This window comes from Oncorhynchus nerka, linkage group LG14, assembly GCF_034236695.1.
Source record: "Oncorhynchus nerka isolate Pitt River linkage group LG14, Oner_Uvic_2.0, whole genome shotgun sequence".
NCBI lineage: Eukaryota > Metazoa > Chordata > Actinopteri > Salmoniformes > Salmonidae > Oncorhynchus > Oncorhynchus nerka.
The window spans coordinates 57,455,823-57,476,360 of NC_088409.1; the positions used below are offsets into that span (position 1 = coordinate 57,455,823).

The window sequence follows — 20,538 nt, forward strand, 5'->3', positions numbered from 1 at the left end:
TGATGTGTACGCCAAGGAACTTAAAACTGTCCACCTCCTCCACTACTGTCCCGTCGATGTGGATAGGGGGTTGCACCCTCTGCTGTTTCCTGAAGTCCACGATCATCTCCTTTGTTTTGTTGACATTGAGTGTGAGGTTATTTTCCTGACACCACACTCCGAGGGCCCTCACCACCTCCCTGTAGGCCGTCTCGTCGTTGTTGGTAATCAAACCTACCACTGTAGTGTCGTCTGCAAACTTGATGATTGAGTTGGAGGTGTGCATGGCCACGCAGTCATGGGTGAACAGGGAGTACAGGAGAGGGCTGAGAATGCACCCTTGTGGGGCCCCAGTGTTGAGGATCAGCGGGGTGGAGATGTTGTTTCCTACCCTCACCACCTGGGGGAGGCCCGTCAGGAAGTTTAGGGCCCAGTTGCACAGGGCGGGGTCGAGACCCAGGGTCTCAAACTTAATGACGAGTTTGGAGGGTACTATGGTGTTAAATGCTGAGCTGTAGTCGATGAACAGCATTCTTACATAGGTATTCCTCTTGTCCAGATAGGTTAGGGCAGTGTGCAGTGTGATTGCGATTGCGTCGTCTGTGGACCTATTGGAACGGTAAGCAAATTGGAGTGGGTCTAGGGTGTCAGGTAGGGTGGAGGTGACATGGTCCTTGACTAGTCTCTTAAAGCATTTCATGATGACGGAATTGAGTGCTGCAGGGCGATAGTCATTTAGCTAAGTTACCTTAGCTTTCTTGGGAACAGGAACAATGATGGCCCTCTTGAAGCATGTGGGGACAGCAGACTGAGATAAGGATTGATTGAATATGTCCGTAAACACACCAGCCAGCTGGTCTGCGCATGCTCTGAGGACGTGGCTGGGGATGACGTCTGGGCCGGCAGCCTTGGGAGGGTTAACACTTTTAAATGTTTTACTCACATTAGCTGCAGTGAAGGAGAGCCCGCATGTTTTGGTAGCGGGCCATGTCAGTGGCACTGTATTGTCCTCAAAGCGAGCAAAGAAGTTGTTTAGTTTGTCTGGGAGCAAGACATCGTGGTCCGCGACGTGGCTGGTTTTCCTTTTGTAGTCCGCGATTGACTGTAGACCCTGCCACATACCTCTTGTGTCTGAGCCGTTTAATTGTGACTCTACTTTGTCTCTATACTGATGCTTAGCTTATTTGATTACCTTGCGTAGGGAATAGCTACACTGTTTGTATTCGGTCATGTTTCCGGTCACCTTGCCCTGATTAAAAGCAGTGGTTCGTGCTTTCAGTTTTGCGCGAATGCTGCCGTCAATCCACGGTTTCTGGTTGGGGAAGGTTTTAATAGACGCTGTGGGTACAACATCACCGATGCACTTGCTAATAAACTTGCTCACCGAATCAGCGTTATTCATCAATGTTATTGTCCGACGCTATGCGGAACATATCCGAGTCCACGTGATCGAAGCAATCTTGAAGCGTGGAATCTGATTGGTCGGACCAGCGTTGAACAGATGTGAGCACGGGCACTTCCTGTTTTAGTTTCTGTCTATAAACTGGGAGCAAGAAAATGGAGTCGTGGTCAGATTTACCGAAAGGAGGGCGGGGAAGGGCTTTGTTAGAATAACAATGATCCAGGGTTTTGCCAGCCCGGGTCGCACATTCGATATGCTGATAAAATTTAGGGAGCCTTGTTTTCAGATTAGCCTTGTTAAAATCCCCAGCTACAATAAATACAGCCTCAGGATATGTGGTTTCCAGTTTACATCGAGTTAAGTGAAGTTCTTTCAGGGCCGTCGATGTGTCTGATTGGGGTGGGATATACACGACTGTGACTATGATCGAAGAGAATTCTCTTGGTAGATAATGCGGTTGGCATTTGATTGTAGGGAATTCATGGTCACGTGAACAAAAGGACTTGAGTTCCTGTTTGTTGTTATGATCACACCACGTCTCGTTAATCATAAGACATACACCCCTGCCCTTCTTCTTACCAGAGAGATGTTTGTTTCTGTTGGCGCGATGCGTGAAGAAACCAGGTGGCTGTACCGACTCTGGTGACGTATCCCAAGTGAGCCATGTTTCCGTGAAACAAAGAACATTACAATCTCTGATGTCTCTCTGGAAGGCAACCCTTGCTCGGATTTCGTCTACCTTGTTGTCAAGAGACTGGACATTGGCGAGTAGTATGCTTGGGAGCGATGCGCGATGTGCCTGTCTACGGAGCCCGCTCCGTCTGCCCCTTCTGCAGCGCCATTGTTTTGGGTCGCTGGCTGGGATCCGATCCATTGTCCTGGGTGATGGACCAAACAGAGGATCCGCTTCCGGAAAGTCGTATTCCTGGTCGTAATGTCGGTGAGTTGATGTTGCTCTTATATCCAATTGTTCCTCCCGACTGTATGTAATAAAACCTAAGATTTCCTGGGGTAACAATGTAAGAAATAACACGTAGTTTCCTAGGAAGGCGATGTGAGGGCCAGGCTGCCCTGATTTTGCTGATGTAACAACTAGCTCTCACAGTTTCACGTCAGAATTAATGTTCATCCATGTTTCTCAAACTTCAAATTTTGAAGTTGTTTAAAACGTGACATTTGAAAGTGATTGAGGTTAAATTTAGGCATTAACTCACCATTTTAATGTTAGGGTTAAGCTTCGGCATCAACTCCCGAATCTTAAGGTTAGGCATTAACTAGGAATGGTTACGGTCTCAAAAACAACTTTCTATCGCTGGATTTGAACATGCAACAGTTGGCACCAGAGCCAGATGCTCACATACTTGAAGGTAACAGCACTCACTGTTGCCTCTAGTGTCCGGTTTCCATGTCATCTCCCGACATCCTCAGACATGGATGGATGTCGAATACTGACTTGTAATCACGGGTGACTTGGCTGGATGTAAAACCCTTTTGTGTTGCCTAACCAATGACTGTGCTATGTATGGTGGCACTTCAGAAGGTGAGTCAAAGGCTTCTTTCCAGAGAAATGTTTTGATTTGTAAAAAAGAAAAAAGCAATATTTGGCCACGCAGACTAGGCCTACTGATGTCCTGTTCCGTTTGAGAGGGAGAGCGTAAAAAAGAGAAGGAGGACCGGCGGTAAGTTTCCAGCTATAATTGATTATAGTAAAAACAATATGTTCCGTTGCCAATAATGATGCCATTTATCAGTTATTGACCTCACAATAAGCACTATTTGAGCAATTTACATAATTTACATTACTATGAAGCGGCAGCCATGGAAATCGACAGCGCATGGGTGCTGAAAGTAGGCTAATTCGAGAAGGCCTAATTCATTCAAAAAGTCTTCATTTTAATTTTGACTTTAGACTAATAACAAGAGGGCTTTGTGTTGGAGCCTATTTCTTCCCATTCAAGACAGACAAAATTATAGTCTACTATCCAAAGATGTAGGTTTTTGTCGGCCAACTCCTTCAGTTACCACGCACTCCTTGAGTTATAACCTGGGCTCGAATTGAGGAGGTATGTGAGGGTATTATGGCTTTTGTTAAAGAATATGGCTAAAAACATAGGCTTACCCCTTGTTAGTTTAAGATAAAAAAAAACATACTCAGAATTAAATAATAATAATGAAACGAAAAATGCCTTATTAGGCGTTACACTCATTCTAAAGTACCTTTGAATTCACTTTTAGAAACACAAGTTTAGCTCGTCTTTGGTTTGAGGATTATGCGGTGAGCTATGCGTTTCTAGTTCATTCATTTAGCCTAGCAGATGCTCATATATTCCCATGCCACAGTCAACACGAATCTATTTTGTGACAACAATATCATGGAATAAAATAGAATACGTTTGAAAATGATAGTTTCCCACATGAAAAACAGTTCGAAGTGCTTGTAGGCCATAACTGATGATATGCGGCTGCTGTGTTAATAAACAACAAGTGTTTTTTTCCCCTTGAATTCATTGATGATCACATACTTCAGTTGTAACTGGTTCTGTTGCGCTACATTTTTTAAATATATTTTTATTTTTTTACAATTGATTGACAACTTCAGCACTGTTCTAAACTTAGACTATCCTCTTTTTAAAAACAATATCCTGTATAGACATCAAAACGTCTCCTGTGCTGCAGCATGTACTCATTCGTTGTCATGCTCTGCTGTGGTATTAAAAAAAGTATCTGCTTGTCTCCAGTCATGTAAAATGAATTGCACGTAATGCGTTTATTATAATGGATACCCTTATCCGGGGTGGTCTGCGAATCCACGAAGAACAATTGATAAAACCGCATATCTAAGGCTCTGCGCTGTCCTATTAGTGAGGATATGTGGTAGGCATGTTCTCTGCTATCCACTTTACGCTTTCATTGTTATTTTGGATATAGGGGAGGGTCACTTGTTTTCTTTTTCATGCGTTCAGGGACGGTAGGGTAAAACTATATTTGACTATGGCACTAAGAGGTGATATCCACATTAGTCAACAATAAGAAAGAGACTTGAAAGGACTCCTGCACAGTTGTGAGTAGGGACAGATTATTACATTAGTTCAACTCCTTTCTTTCCAATGAGTTTCGCGTAATTCACACGAAACAATTTCTGGAGATGAATCACAAATCACATTGCACCGCTAAATTCCGTATAGATGCAACAGAAATAAGCATGCAGTCTCCCCTCAAAAATATTAGTATTATTTTTTTTTCCAACATTGGAGATATGGGAGGCGTTAGTGGATATGCGGGTTGCATAGACTTAGAAAAGAGAAGCCAGCCATCGTAGAACCGCCTTTCTCAGGTAAATATCATAAACATACTTACTGTAAGGTAGTAAAAAAAAATGCTGTGGGAATTAAAATCATTCAAACACAAAACTGGAATCAGGGAACAGAATGTATTGGTGTAGATTCACATATTATACACAGTGTAGCAGCCGTCGGGCATAAATACAGTAATGCATTTTGTGATTTTAGAAGGTACGGTAAAGGAACAAGAAGAACGTCTGTCCGTCCGTCCGTCTGCCTGTCTGCCTGGTATAGGACTTCATGGTGTGATGTTCCGAGAGGAACGAGAAAGCAGGCTGCGAGCGGTCTTTAGAGAGCATGTGCTGAGGTCAATGGAAATGAAGTGACATCACGGATTCTCCAGCTGCAGAGGGAACAATGAGAATTCACATACATGTAAGTCAAGGGAGGGTGAGCTGGGTATTAGGTGTGTATTGCATGGTGTGGTTTGATAGAACACAGGCAATCAAGGTAGTTTCTCTTCATCTCACCTGCATCTTGCTGTAGATCCATGGCAGTAGGCTGGACACCTTGGTGTAGACTCCCGGCCTGTTACTCTGCCCACAGCCACTGCCCCAGCTGGTCACGCCCACCAGCTGCCAAAGGTTGTCACTGGTCTGGCACACCAGAGGACCACCACTGTCTCCCTTTGAGAGGAATGGAGAGGAGGGATGAGTGAACAGGGGCCGAGGTGTGGAAAGCACCTGATACAATATCACTGTATGTTTTAAAGTGGTGGATAGCAGATGAGGTAGAAGGTCATTTGAGTCGTGGGAGAGGCAATTTTCATCAGCCCCAAGGCAGCTAAGATGACGACAAGCGTTTGTGCAGGAGAGGACAGCTCTGGACTATCGAAGTTCAGAAATATCATGAATAATGTTGGCACTAAATGTTCTAAGACAGTGAGTTAGTTAGACTCTGGGAAGAATACAGAATGTTCCTGTCGTAGAACATCTGGTGTCCATAGGGAGGACAGTTTGCCAATCTCTGCATCTATGGCTGTAAAAGAAAAAGTACAGTATATATATATTTTCAAAATATTTTGTATGTTAATGGTATAGAGAGAGAGATATATATTTTTTAAATTTAATAGCGGTGAAAGGTAGGAGAAAGAGCGTTGAACGAGTAGTGGGCCAAAATTGAACCCATGCTGCCAGCGGCACATTGTAGCACCACGGGTGCCACATCTTAAACCGATGCGTAAATAACCGTTACGTGAATTGAGATTTATTAACTTGGTGCGCGCCGTACGTACATACACTTGTTTTCCGTTATACATTACATTTACATTTAAGTCATTTAGCAGACGCTCTTATCCAGAGCGACTTACAAATTGGTGCGTTCACCTTATGACATCTAGTGGAACAGCCACTTTACAATAGTGCATCTAAATCTTTTAAGGGGGGTGAGAATGATTACTTTATCCTATCCTAGGTATTCCTTAAAGAGGTGGGGTTTCAGGTGTCTCCGGAAGGTGGTGATTGACTCCGCTGTCCTGGCGTCGTGAGGGAGTTTGTTCCACCATTGGGGGGCCAGAGCAGCGAACAGTTTTGACTGGGCTGAGCGGGAACTGTACTTCCTCAGTGGTAGGGAGGCGAGCAGGCCAGAGGTGGATGAACGCAGCGCCCTTGTTTGGGTGTAGGGCCTGATCAGAGCCTGGAGGTACTGAGGTGCCGTTCCCCTCACAGCTCCGTAGGCAAGCACCATGGTCTTGTAGCGGATGCGAGCTTCAACTGGAAGCCAGTGGAGGGAGCGGAGGAGCGGGGTGACGTGAGAGAACTTGGGAAGGTTGAACACCAGACGGGCTGCGGCGTTCTGGATGAGTTGTAGGGGTTTAATGGCACAGGCAGGGAGCCCAGCCAACAGCGAGTTGCAGTAATCCAGACGGGAGATGACAAGTGCCTGGATTAGGACCTGCGCCGCTTCCTGTGTGAGGCAGGGTCGTACTCTGCGGATGTTGTAGAGCATGAACCTACAGGAACGGGCCACCGCCTTGATGTTAGTTGAGAACGACAGGGTGTTGTCCAGGATCACGCCAAGGTTCTTAGCGCTCTGGGAGGAGGACACAATGGAGTTGTCAACCGTGATGGCGAGATCATGGAATGGGCAGTCCTTCCCGGGAGGAAGAGCAGCTCCGTCTTGCCGAGGTTCAGCTTGAGGTGGTGATCCGTCATCCACACTGATATGTCTGCCAGACATGCAGAGATGCGATTCGCCACCTGGTCATCAGAAGGGGAAAGGAGAAGATTAATTGTGTGTCGTCTGCATAGCAATGATAGGAGAGACCATGTGAGGTTATGACAGAGCCAAGTGACTTGGTGTATAGCGAGAATAGGAGAGGGCCTAGAACAGAGCCCTGGGGGACGCCAGTGGTGAGAGCGCGTGGTGAGGAGACAGATTCTCGCCACGCCACCTGGTAGGAGCGACCTGTCAGGTAGGACGCAATCAAGCGTGGGCCGCGCCGGAGATGCCCAACTCGGAGAGGGTGGAGAGGAGGATCTGATGGTTCACAGTATCGAAGGCAGCCGATAGGTCTAGAAGGATGAGAGCAGAGGAGAGAGAGTTAGCTTTAGCAGTGCGGAGCGCCTCCGTGATACAGAGAAGAGCAGTCTCAGTTGAATGACTAGTCTTGAAACCTGACTGATTTGGATCAAGAAGGTCATTCTGAGAGAGATAGCGGGAGAGCTGGCCAAGGACGGCACGTTCAAGAGTTTTGGAGAGAAAAGAAAGAAGGGATACTGGTCTGTAGTTGTTGACATCGGAGGGATCGAGTGTAGGTTTTTTCAGAAGGGGTGCAACTCTCGCTCTCTAAATCCGACCTGTCGTAAAACTGCGTGTGAACAAAAACCCTCCGTTCATTCTTTTATGGTGACAATAACGCCTTTCATTTGCTGTATAACCTGGAAAGAAAGAGCAATTGCAAATTTGAGCATGTTCTCATGTTCTTCTTTTTATAAATGCCAACTTTTGCGGCAAAACTGCCACACTCATGTTTTGGGGTATATTTTGTACGTACACGAGGTTAATAAAGGAGTCCCCAGGCCTGTAAATAGAGGGTGAACTGAACTACAGCAGGTGGACATGTACCTGACAGGAGTCCCTGACCCCATTGAGATCACCGGCACACAGCATGTTGTTGGACACACTGCCAGAGTATACCTTGGAGCTGTTACACACACGCACGTCGATGATGTCAACGGTCACCTGCATCAGGGCTTTGGAGAGTTTCGCTGTGAAGGGACACATACAATACACAGTCATTCTCCAAACACACACACACTTCAGCTAGGGACACAATACTTAGTTGCTCTAGGCAAACCGTTGCTCTACTGGATATAGCATAGATTCCTGCAGTGAGAAGACATTGAGATAGGATGAATGATGCATGTGTAGCCTCGTTTCTCCACGTCGGACAGGCCATTGAGCAATTCTGGAAAATACCAGACGGGCAGGTTCATTTTATAGCCTAGTGGGCCTGTCTAAATTGTTGTTGTTTCTTGTGGAAAATGATCATTATTTGGCTGATAATAATTTAAAAAAGGGCTGGTGTGGGGGCCTCGAGGATAGAAGTGTGTTAGAAATGGCCGGGGTCGAATTCTGTTCCCAGTCCGTCCCTGTTGTCTCACTCTAGATAAGCATTCTGTATGCACTTTCCTTTAGTGTAGTCCATCTCTCCCTCTCTCCACTCCCTTGTCTCTCTCTTCCTACCTGATCCCGCATCTATTGTTCCGAAGCCCGAGATCCAGCATTTGGTTCCACGGGGGAATGTCTGGTCAAAGGCTGGCAAACAGGCAGGCTGAACTGCATCTGAATAACAAACATACCCGCAGGAAGTTAGACAAACAGAGCGGCATACAGGCTTCAGACATGAGAACACACAGTGACAAAAATGACACACGTGTGCACACACACACACACAAATGAGCGGTGGTGGGGAAAAGTACTCAATTGTCATACTACTTGAGTAAAAGTCTAAAAGTATTTGGTTTTTAAATATACTTAAGTATCAAAAGTAAATGGAATTGCTAAAATGTACTTAATTGTCAAAAGTAAAAGTATAAACCATTTCAAATTCCTTATATTAAGCAAACCAGATGGCACCATTTAAATCTATTTTTATGGTTAGTCAAGGGCACACTCCAACACTCAGACATAATTTACAAACAAAGTATTTGTGTTTAGTGAGTCCATCAAGACCAGAGGCAGTAGGGATGACCAGGGATGTTCTCTTGATAAGTGTGTGAATTGGACCATTTTCCTGTCAAAATGTAGGAGTACTTTTGGGTGTCAGGGAAAATGTATAGAGTAAAAAGTACATTATTTTCTTTAGGAATGTAGTAAAAGTAAAAGTTGGCAAAAATATAAATATTAAAGTACAGATACCTCAAAAAATGACTTAAGTAGTACTTTAAAGTATTTGTACTTAAAGTACTTTACACCCCTGCAAATGAGATTACCATTCGGACAGTGGATTCATCACAGACATGTAGAGGCAAAGGGCAAATGTTTTTACAGTGCTGTCCCAACATTGATGCTAGTGTTTCCCTAGCGTTTCTCTGACATACAAGGAATAGACCTGGACTCACCAGTGAAGACCACTGGTGAGGCCAGCTTCAGAATGGTGATGTCCTGGTCGTTGGTTACGTTGTTGTAGTTCTCATTCACGATGATCTTCTCTACGAGGTAGGGAGAAGGAAGCTGGTCTTGAGACACCACTCCTCCGTACACAAGCCACTTACTGGCGTCAAGAAACAACCTGCAATTGGCGAGGGGGAAAAAATAAAATAGATGTTCATTCACGTCTCAAACCAAGGCTGTAGCGTGTGACATATATGGTATCATTATTATGGTAATACGGTGTTTAATTGAGTTATGGAGATTGGTTGTCCAGGTGAGGGTTGTTGAGGTGATGAGTCACACTGAGCAAGTTGCTGCACAGATCCACTACTAGTCTGTGTTTTACATGGGAATGTGTAAGTTAAAGGACTTGACGTTATACTTATGGCTAATGACGCGTCAACCACATGTCGCAAACTCTGAAATACAAGCTTGAAATCTATTTGATCGGTCCTCTGACTAGTAATTCAAAATTAGGGACCCTCGCATCATCTGAGTGTCACACCCCGATCTCTTTCACCTGTCCTTGTGCGTGTCCCGACATGCTGAACTCTGACTAAGGAAATGACTTTGACAACAAATTTTTTGGCAGTTAAATGCAACAACCAAAAGTAATTTCATCAAAAAACAATCTATATGTTGTTGTTTCTTTACACTGTTTACAAGCGTTATAGTTGTACTTTCTGTTCATGGTTAGAGTAGCTAGCTTGCCGTTAGTCAATTGGCATTCTCAATGAGTTCAAAACGAGTCGGATGCCACTCCGACTTGTCATGAACGCAGCAGAGAGGGTAAGGTGGAGCTATTACCAAGGAATTACATAGCGTGTCTAGAATTAGAGCCAAGGGATCCGTTTGGAACTGAGCATTGTTGTCCTCTAGTCACTGACCTGGGGAAGCAGTGGGCAGCTGTCACCACAAAGTCAGGGGACACCAGGACCCCTCCACAGATATGTGATCTACCAAAGTGTAGAGACAGTTGCCAGGGCCATTGGCCCAGCTTGGCAACAGTGCCCCCTATGATCCGGGAGGTCAACTGCTGACGCCCACAATCTGGGAAAAGGGGGAGAAGTGGTCAAAAAGTTTGTATCTAATTGAACTAGAAGTCATATTTCAAACAGAAGGTTGATATAGGCCTGCCTGAGTGCAATATGTGAAATGTGAACCGATGAGCGATACTTACCAATACACTTCAGAGAGACCGTATTCTGGTCAGGGCAGGAAGAGCTACACAGCAACACAATATGAATCATGTCAGCAACTCAGGATCTAACATTAAACCACGTTGGAAAACAGGCAGCATGGTTACAGTTGATTTGAAACCTCCTTCGCGAGGCTTATAATGCGGTGTATGATAATGACGTAGCATTACGTCCCAACCAGTCATGACAGGGAATGACTTAACACCACCATTCCCTCAACATTACTGGGACTCAAATGAGTAAATACAAAAGTGCTAAGATTTGTCGAGGAGTTGAGCTCTCTTACCCGACGCTGACCTGGCCCTGGATGGGTAAAGACGATCTGTTGTTCAGGGTTAGACCAATGGACTGCTGGGATTTCACGGCCTTGGTTGCAAAGGACCTGCATGGTCGACACACACACACAAACACATTTACAATCTGTCTGCCAAAGCGATACTAGAATAAATTCCCCACCCATGAAGCATTCCCAGAAACCCAATTTGCCACAGGCACACCAACCCCGGAGAGAGAGAGGAGCGCAGAGATTCAATCTGAGAGTAAATACTGAAAATGGCAGCAGCTAAATGAGACGCCACTGAGCAAATGTCGGTGCGAGAAAGTGGTTCACGTGAGAGGTAGCGTACACAAATGGCTGTCGTGAGTGAAAGTGGTTACTCTCTAAATGCAGCGTATAGCATGGCTGCTGTGAGGTAAAGTAGTTACTTTGTAGCTCAGAAAATTTGTAGCTCAGAAAATGTCTGCTGTGAAACGAGGTGATCTTACTTTCTGAAGCCCAGTTGGGCACAGGTTCGGTTGGCGTAGCTCTGGTCCCATCCCTGGTAACACACTGGGAGGAAACGGTCGTCCTGAGAAGTTCTGACCCGTAGAGCACCGTCCGCCCCAAACCTCACTGGAGAGAGAAGGAGAGGAGGGATGGAATACTAAGATACAAGAAAGGGTTATGTTTGTCCGCTCGGCAGACGTCGAGTGTACGTCCACCTGCCCGCCTGGCTTTCTTTTCTGCGCATCTACCTGCACGCATGTTTGTCTTTATGTCTGTGTGTGTGTGTGTGTGTGCTTACCACAGTTAGACTCGTCGGTGCCCAGTCGGCAGTCTCGCAGACCGTCACATTGGACCGTGGAGTTGGAGCAGGTGTCATGAACGGGCACGCTCAACTGCTTCTCATAGTGCCCCTCATCCTCACTGTCATGGTGGTTAAGGGTGACAGCCGCAGTTGCCAATCTGGTACCGTAACGCACTACCCAGAGAGAGAGAGAAAGACATGAAATGAAATAGACCAAGAGCAGAGAGACGATGGAAGGGTTGGATGGGCTAGTTTGGGCGGCACAGAGAACAGGTAAGGGTGGGGGGAAAGAGGAGAGATGGAGGAAGAGATAGAAGAGGAAGACTGTCAATGCCTGTACAAATACAGTAGGGAAAGGGTAAACCTAGTCTGTCGCACAACTGAATTCATTCAACCAAAATGTGTCATTTAACCCCTGTCAAATCAGAGAATAGCTTATGAATAAATGAATAAACAGGCATTCATGTACATGAGTAACAACATATGAATAAATATAAAGACAACCCTGGCCTTACCTCCGAGCCAGATGGCAATGCCCAGGAGGAGCAGCAGAACGATGCCTCCTGACCCACCAAAGCACTTGGCACTATTGTGGCAGCATTTGCCTTTCTTCTTCTTGTTAGAAAGAGCTGGAACAACACACACAGCACAACACACACAGCAAACACGTCAAATAGATATATCTTACTCAGGAGACCATACACTGAGTGTACAAAACATTAGGAACACCTTCCTAATATTGAGTTGCAGCCCCTTTTGCCTTCAGAACAGCCTCAATGCGTTGGGGCATGGACTCTACAAGGTGTCGAAAGCGTTCCACAGGGATGCTGGCCCATTTTGACTCCAATGCTTCCTGCAGTTGTGTCAAGTTGGCTGGATGTCCTTTGGGTGGTGGACCATTCTTGAAACACACGGGAAACTGTAGAGCGTGAAATCCCTAGCAGCATTGCAGTTCTTTACACACTTAAACCAGACCCCGTTCAAGGGCACTTTAATAATTTGTCTTGCCAATTCACCCTCCGAATGGAACACACACACACAATCCATGTCTCAATTGTCTTAAGGCTTAAAAATCCTTCTTTAAACCTGTTTCCCCACCTTCATCTACACTGACTGAAGTGGATTTAAGAAGTGACATCAATAAGGGATCATAGCTTTCACCTGGTCAATCTATGTCATGGAAAGAGCATGTGTTCATAATGTCTTGTACACTCAGTGTACCACACGCAACCGCTTAAAACCTCTACGGGATCGGTGTCCCCCCACTGGATGGTTGAGCTAACGTAGGCTAATGTGATTAGCATGAGATTGTAAGCAACAAACGAAATCCCAGGACATAGACATAGCTGATACGGGCAGAAAGCTTGCCATGCTAATTGTTTGAGGAGAGTGCACTATTATGAACTTGAAAATGTATTAATAAACCTATTAGGCACATTTGGGCCGGCTTGGTACAACATTTTGTACAGATATGCGTTCATTGGAACTAAACTTTGCACATATACTGCTGCCACCGTGCTTCTACACCTGAATTACTTGCTGTTTGGGGGTTTTAGGCTGGGTTTCTGTGCAGCACTTTGAGATATCAGCTGATGTACGAAGGGCTATATAAATACATTTGATTTGATTTGATTTAGTGGCCAAAATCTAAATTGCACCTGGGCTGGAATATTACATTATGGCCTTTCTCTTGCATTTCAAAGATGACGGTATTATCTTTTACCAGATATATTCTACAAGATCTAATGTGTTATATTCTCCTACATTCATTTCTCATTTCCACAAACCTCAAAGTGTTTCCTTTCAATTGGTATCAAGCAAATGTATATCCTTGCTTCAGGTCCTGAGCTACAGGCAGTTTGATCTTGGTATGTCATTCCAGGCAACAACAAAAACAGAAAAAAGGTGTTGGATCCGTAATGATAAAATCAGTCTCCTATTTTACATGTCAACTATCATCTACATCTGTCCTAGGTCTGATGGACAGATCTCAGGTGGAGGGGGGAATAGGAACGTGAAGAGGAAAACAGAATGTGAGGAAGTGGAAGGTATTCCAGCAGAACTCCCACCTGATATTTGAGGTCAATAAAGGGATCATAGCTTCCACCTGGATTCGCCTGGTCAATCTGTGTCACGGAAAGAGCAGGTGTTCCTAATGTTACTACCCTGGGGCGGCAGGGTAGCCTCTAGTGGTTAGAGAGTTGGACTAGTAACCGTAAAGGTTGCGAGATCGAATCCCCGATCTGTCAAGGTAAAAATCTGTCGTTCTGCCCCTGAACAGGCAGTTAACCCACTGTTTCTAGGCCGTCACTGAAAATAAGAATTTGTTCGTAACTTGCCTAGTTAAATAAAGGTAAAATAAATAAAAACATGTTCTTTACACTCAGTGTATAGCCACCACATAATGCTGAGAGACATAATGAGGGAGTTAAAATCACACTTCACAAGGATGTTTTTATAAAACACATCTGTTTCAACTTGTGTTATTTTACACGACTTTCACTGATGGTTTGTAGTCCCCTGAAAGCAAACAAGAAGTGGAGAAAACTGGACTGGGACAGAACTGCAGAATATAGAGAGTACTACTCACATATACTGGGCTGGCAGACATGCTGTGCAGCCACTGGTGGGGGATGCTGGGGGATGTAGTATAGCTGGTTGGGAGGAGTGTGCCTTGGACCCGCTCCATAGACTAGCTCTTCATAGGACTGGAGGGGAGGGAGGGTGTGCACCTCAACAGAGTAGTATGGAGGAGGGAGCTCGTTCTGGAGGGGAGAACACAGAGAAAAACAGAATGTTAAGAAGTCAGTCATTCAAGAATATTCGGATCAAACACCCAACTTAAAGGCCCAGTGTTTTGTATCATATTGTACAAAAAAAAGGATGAAATGAACACTATAAATGTGTGAAAAAAAAGTGATGTTTTATTTCCTGATGGTTGCTGGTTGATAATACAATCTACACAGGACCTTCAAAGTGACATCACCAGGCGGTATAGGTTTTAAAGTCCCAGTGCAGTCAAAAACGTGATTTTCCTGTGTTTTATAAAATAATACTTTGACATTGTGAAAAAGATGATAATGCCCTTTTAATGTAAGAGCTGTTGGAAAAGAGCGTCTGAAATGTCATTGTTTTTGGTGGGATGGTGTTTTGGCCTGCCTGGTGACATCACCATGTGGTAAATTCGTTAATAGACCAACAAGAAATAGTTTTCCAAACCTTTCTGGCAATAACAGCTTTTCCCCTCCCCACTCAGACCACTCCCAGAGAGTCCTAGCAAATATATTTCGGGATAAATCTTTTTTCGCTCATTTTTCGACAATTTTAAGGAAAAACGATTACATTCAGACACTAAAATGTTCCCCAGAAATGATTTGATATTGAGATGAAAATCCCCTGTAAAAACTCCCATGCAGGGATCTCCTGATTCTTCCATGAACGATATTGTGTATGTGGTGCTGCCTAGAGCATACACGTTGATTGCGAAATGGGCTTACACATGGTTGATAATTGGTGAAAAAGGCATTCTAGTATCTTCAGGTTAGATGTAACTCATTGTCGGCCATAATAATATCGTCCTTATCGAGCAAGTGTGAGATCCCAAGACTTGAATAACCAACTCAAGCACAATAGAAGTGCCCATGTCTCTGGGCAACAATGTGCTAAGATTCCCAAAGGGCCCCTTATTCATTTCCTCCTCTCTTTAACATGCTCTCATTTCTGCTTTATATTCATCTGCTCCCCATAGCGCTTTCAAGCATCTCAGACAATAGAGCTAATCATCGTCGCCAGGGCCGCAGCCGAGCTCACATTGCCCCCCCCCCGGGAGTCTCTATTGTTGCCACGGAGAAGAAGGGTGGCTCCCATGGAGACAACGGAACAGCAAACTCCAAAAGGAAGTTGTGATTGTCCCCTGTCCCTGTTTGTATCACATACACATGTGATTTGCAACCCACGTCCACACAGGTGATTTGTAACCCACATCCACACAGGTGATTTGTAACCCACATCCACACAGGTGATTTGTAACCCACATCCACACAGGTGATTTGTAACCCACATCCACACAGGTGATTTGTAACCCACATCCACACAGGTGATTTGTAACCCACATCCACACAGGTGATTTATAACCCACATCCACACAGGTGATTTGTAACCCACGTCCACTCAGGTGTTCTGTAACCCACGTCCACACAGGTGATTTGTAACCCACATCCACACAGGTGATTTGTAACCCACATCCACACAGGTGATCTGTAACCCACGTCCACACAGGTGATTTGTAACCCACATCCACACAGGTGATTTGTAACCCACGTCCACTCAGGTGTTCTGTAACCCACATCCACACAGGTGATTTGTAACCCACATCCACACAGGTGATTTGTAACCCACATCCACACAGGTGATTTGTAACCCACATCCACACAGGTGATTTGTAACCGACGTCCACACAGGTGATTTGTAACCCACGTCCACACAGGTGATTTGTAACCCACGTCCACACAGGTGATTTGTAACCCACTTCCACACAGGTGATTTGTAACCCACTTCCACACAGGTGATTTGTAACCCACATCCACACAGGTGATTTGTAACCCACGTCCACTCAGGTGTTCTGTAACCCACATCCACACAGGTGATTTGTAACCCACATCCACACAGGTGATTTGTAACCCACATCCACACAGGTGATTTGTAACCCACAGGTGATTTGTAACCCACACACAGGTGATTTGTAACCCACGTCCCACACAGGTGATTTGTAACCCACGTCCACACAGGTGATTTGTAACCCACGTCCACACAGGTGATTTGTAACCCACGTCCACACAGGTGATTTGTAACCCACGTCCACACAGGTGATTTGTAACCCACGTCCACACAGGTGATTTGTAACCCACATCCACACAGGTGATTTGTAACCCACATCCACACAGGTGATTTGTAACCCACGTCCACACAGGTGATTTGTAACCCACATCCACACAGGTGATTTGTAACCCACATCCACACAGGTGATTTGTGACCCACATCCACACAGGTGATTTGTAACCCACATCCACACAGGTGATTTGTAACCCACATCCACACAGGTGATTTGTAACCCACATCCACACAGGTGATTTGTAACCCACATCCACACAGGTGATTTGTAACCCACATCCACACAGGTGATTTGTAACCCACGTCCACACAGGTGATTTGTAACCCACGTCCACACAGGTGATTTGTAACCCACGTCCACACAGGTGATTTGTAACCCACGTCCACACAGGTGATTTGTAACCCACGTCCACACAGGTGATTTGTAACCCACTTCCACACAGGTGATTTGTAACCCACATCCACACAGGTGATTTGTAACCCACATCCACACAGGTGATTTGTAACCCACGTCCACACAGGTGATTTGTAACCCACGTCCACACAGGTGATTTGTAACCCACATCCACACAGGTGATTTGTAACCCACATCCACACAGGTGATTTGTAACCCACATCCACACAGGTGATTTGTAACCCACATCCACACAGGTGATTTGTAACCCACATCCACACAGGTGCAGGTCGGTCAGTCTGATAGTGTGCTTTCCCTCCCTGGGGCTGGACGACGGACAGCCAGGGTGTCAATATTGGTTTTGAGTTCTGTCTCTCTTTTCATTGATGGCTTCTCACTTTACATTGTGTATTACTTACAATGACAGCCTTCACAGGCCAAACCCTGATGACGCTGGGCCAAACCCTGATGACGCTGGGCCAATTGTGCGCCGCCCTGTTGGACTCCCAATCACGGCCGGTTGTGATATAGCCTGGATTCGAACCAGGGTGTCTGTAGTGACGTCTCAAGCACTGAGATTCAGTGCCTCAGACCGCGGTGTCACTTGGGAGGGATGACATTGCATTTAACTTCCCTAACTAGTTCGGATGTTGGGACTTTGGCTGATCTGCCATTGGCTATGTTTATGTTTGCGATGACCGACATGGAAAGAATCTGCTTCCTGATGGTACAACATGCATGACCTCCACACTGATTCCTACAACAGATTAGTAGTGTGCTCTGCTCTGCATCTAGACGTGCTGAGGATTGGTGGGGACACTACATTTACACAACATTACAAGATTTTCAGTCAGAGTTTTGATTTCGTAGGGGCTAGGCTGTAGTGATGATCCCAAGGGTCAAAAAGGTCATGACATCCTATAGGTCTGGATCATACTGAAGTGTTCGTCTGGTTGAGGATAAAGAGTGCTAACCAAAAATGACTTGTGTCTACATTGGGGTTTCCATGGTAACTTGTCAACACTAATATTATTTTTGACTGTTTTTTTTCAGAAGAACTCAGTTACAGGGCATCTCGGTCAAGCCCACTAACTCTCTCACCCTAGAGAATGGACCAGAAGCACTATAAATAAATTCAGAAACACCCTCCCGAATCAGAAGAACCGTCACACAGACCCACCACGCTCCATAGGAAGCCAAGAGGCTGGCATGTACCATATTGTGTCTTCTCTATCTGAAAATCCCCAAAACACCCACTGTCTGGTTTATAAGCTCCTATATCTCAATTTTCAAACACCGGCTGTATTTGATTAGGAAGTCCATGGAAGGTGCCATTTGACCTGACTCCATAGTATGCACATAAAGGGTTCCTCTCATGGACCTCTATCCTTAGTTCCCCCAAACTATGTGACGGTTTAACACACATCTGTGTGCTGTCATGGTCATTCCTCCTATATTGCCATAAATGTATACAATATACCTGATACCTCCCCAAGCACAACAATAAACAAAGATGGGATTTACTGCTATCTGTCTCGGTGACATAGAGTAGACTCCTTGGCTCAGTCAGTAATAATACCGGTTTATAACCTAAACCTTTTCTCTGGTAAACGGCTCCAGTTTCATGACCATAGGCACAAAACGCCAATGCAAATGAACCAGAGTACTTGTACGTGGATGTTCAGTTAGTGTAAGAGCCGGGTTAGCCTGAATTCCCAACGGAATCGACAGAGGTCAATAGACATTGTTCCCCCCTTGGCATTTTCCAGTAATTACTGTAAAATGATGAGGTTTTAGGTTCCAGTTACATTTCAAATGGCAGACTGTACTTATAAACAATAACGTTGTTAAATACGGTAACTTTGAACGTCAATTCCAAAGAGTCCCTTAGAGTTTAAAATAGTAGACAAATAGGTCACGTTGATTGTTGATCCACTAATCGAGACAGATAAATCCTCTGTTGCAGATGGAACTCAACAGTAGCAGGGCGGAGTGGGCTTATTGGGGCCATTTTCACCTCGAGTCTTATTTTGCTCTCTGCCCCCGTATTCTGGTTCCACAAACCTGGGCGAATAGACTCGTTTGAGACATAAATCCACACACCATTTAGATGAAGGACCCCGACATCCAACACAATATTTTCCACATGGGGGATTCGACATACATTCAACACACCGTGCGAAGCAACGTAGAGATCGGAGACAGGAGGCCACCGCAATGAGATCATATGGGGCTCCAGCTACACACCAGCTTGACCTGTGCCTCTAGCTTAGCTCCTAGTAGCATACCAATGCATTCGTTCACATGCCCTGCAATCTGTCCATGATGTGGCAAAAAGCACAACCTTTGAGAACACCAGCCATACACGAGGGAAACTTTTACTTCAAAAAAACAGCCTGACAGTGAGAGTACGAGTATAGTATGTTCAGTGTGTTTGAGAAAGAAAATAGTGTTGTTTTTGGAGGCAGGTGATAGAAGTCAGCCCAGGAGAAACAGACAAAGAACCAGACAAGCAGAGAACAAGGAGGAGAGGATAAAGGAAGAACTTACCGGGTCATGCTTTGCCATCGGATGCTTTGGGAGCAGTGAGGAGAGTGGAGGTGAGACCTGGTCGGAGAGGCTTTTCACAGGGCCACTCAAACAGTCCCGGAACAGTGATCAGAGCATGCTGACGCCACATTTGACACTCCCCTCCTCCTTTCTTCTCACTGTCTGTCCCTGAACCCCCTCCAACTTAGCCCGCACAGGTGGGACTACCCCCCCTCCATCCAACCCCTCCCTCTCTCATCTCCTCTTCACAGAAATGGGTGTGTCCCAGTGCGCTACTTTCCCACCTACCAGACCGGTTTCACTGTAGCCAGGGAGAGACAAGGATTGATTCACACAGTGTGGCCTGCTCCATTCCGGCTCAGGTGACACCAGCTGGGCAATCAGAGCCAGGGACCAAAAATCGGCGCCCTCTCAGACAGCCACATTACATTGATGTGGCTGATATGTTTATCATGTCTTCAGTTTGAAAAATTCTGTCAGTCAGCAAAGTCGCAACGTGCGATGCAGAGTTTGTTCCAAGTACATAGCAGTGGATCCAATCAAGTGTGTCGACATTATATTGAAATATTGAGTTGAAGCATCGATGAAACTCAAAGAAATGTACAGAGCAAAATCTTGCTGCCCATTCACAAACTTAATCTTCATAGTCACGTACAGTAACACAGGGATGTCGACGAGATTAACCGTGCTCAGGAAAACAAATAGAATGGCGCCGTGTCAACGCAGTTCATGAACTTCCGATATCTTACTCATTATGCATCAAACAGTTGATTAGTGAGGTCAAGGTGTACCGAATGAGCTCAGACTGCATTCCTTCTCCTAGAGAAAGCACAGGCATGCAGACGCCCACCCATACATGCGTGCCCACACACAACTTGCCAAGTGAAATGATCTTAGGATCATCCTTGAAATCCTCTGACGAGAAGGTTGCTTATTTTCATTGGATCAAACACCCCCTCCTTCTACACCTTTCCAAACAGAAACAAACAGAAAAGGACGGACGCCGGTAAGTAAACAAACGATTCTGAATGTCTCCACTAAGGGAAGAGCTTCCGACCGTCATCTATGGTCAAGTTCACCATAACAAATGATGACGCCTTTCAGCAGAATATGAAGCAGA

The 20,538-nt window shown here is 45.3% G+C and overlaps 1 protein-coding gene across 1 annotated transcript; it reads right to left on the minus strand.

Moving 5' to 3' along the window:
- Nucleotides 1-4,797: 4,797 nt before the first annotated feature.
- Nucleotides 4,798-19,552, minus strand: LOC115141526 (transmembrane protease serine 13-like). The gene is made up of 13 exons (XM_029680471.2): nucleotides 19,419-19,552; nucleotides 14,175-14,349; nucleotides 12,100-12,213; nucleotides 11,582-11,758; nucleotides 11,283-11,409; nucleotides 10,804-10,899; nucleotides 10,499-10,542; nucleotides 10,206-10,368; nucleotides 9,288-9,457; nucleotides 8,410-8,508; nucleotides 7,789-7,931; nucleotides 5,193-5,348; nucleotides 4,798-5,065 (listed from the first exon to the last, which is right to left on the minus strand). The coding sequence occupies exons 1-13, from the start codon at nucleotides 19,434-19,436 to the stop codon at nucleotides 5,051-5,053; spliced, it is 1,497 nt and encodes a 498-aa protein (XP_029536331.1). The 5' UTR covers nucleotides 19,437-19,552; the 3' UTR covers nucleotides 4,798-5,050.
- Between the last annotated feature and the right edge of the window lie 986 nt (nucleotides 19,553-20,538).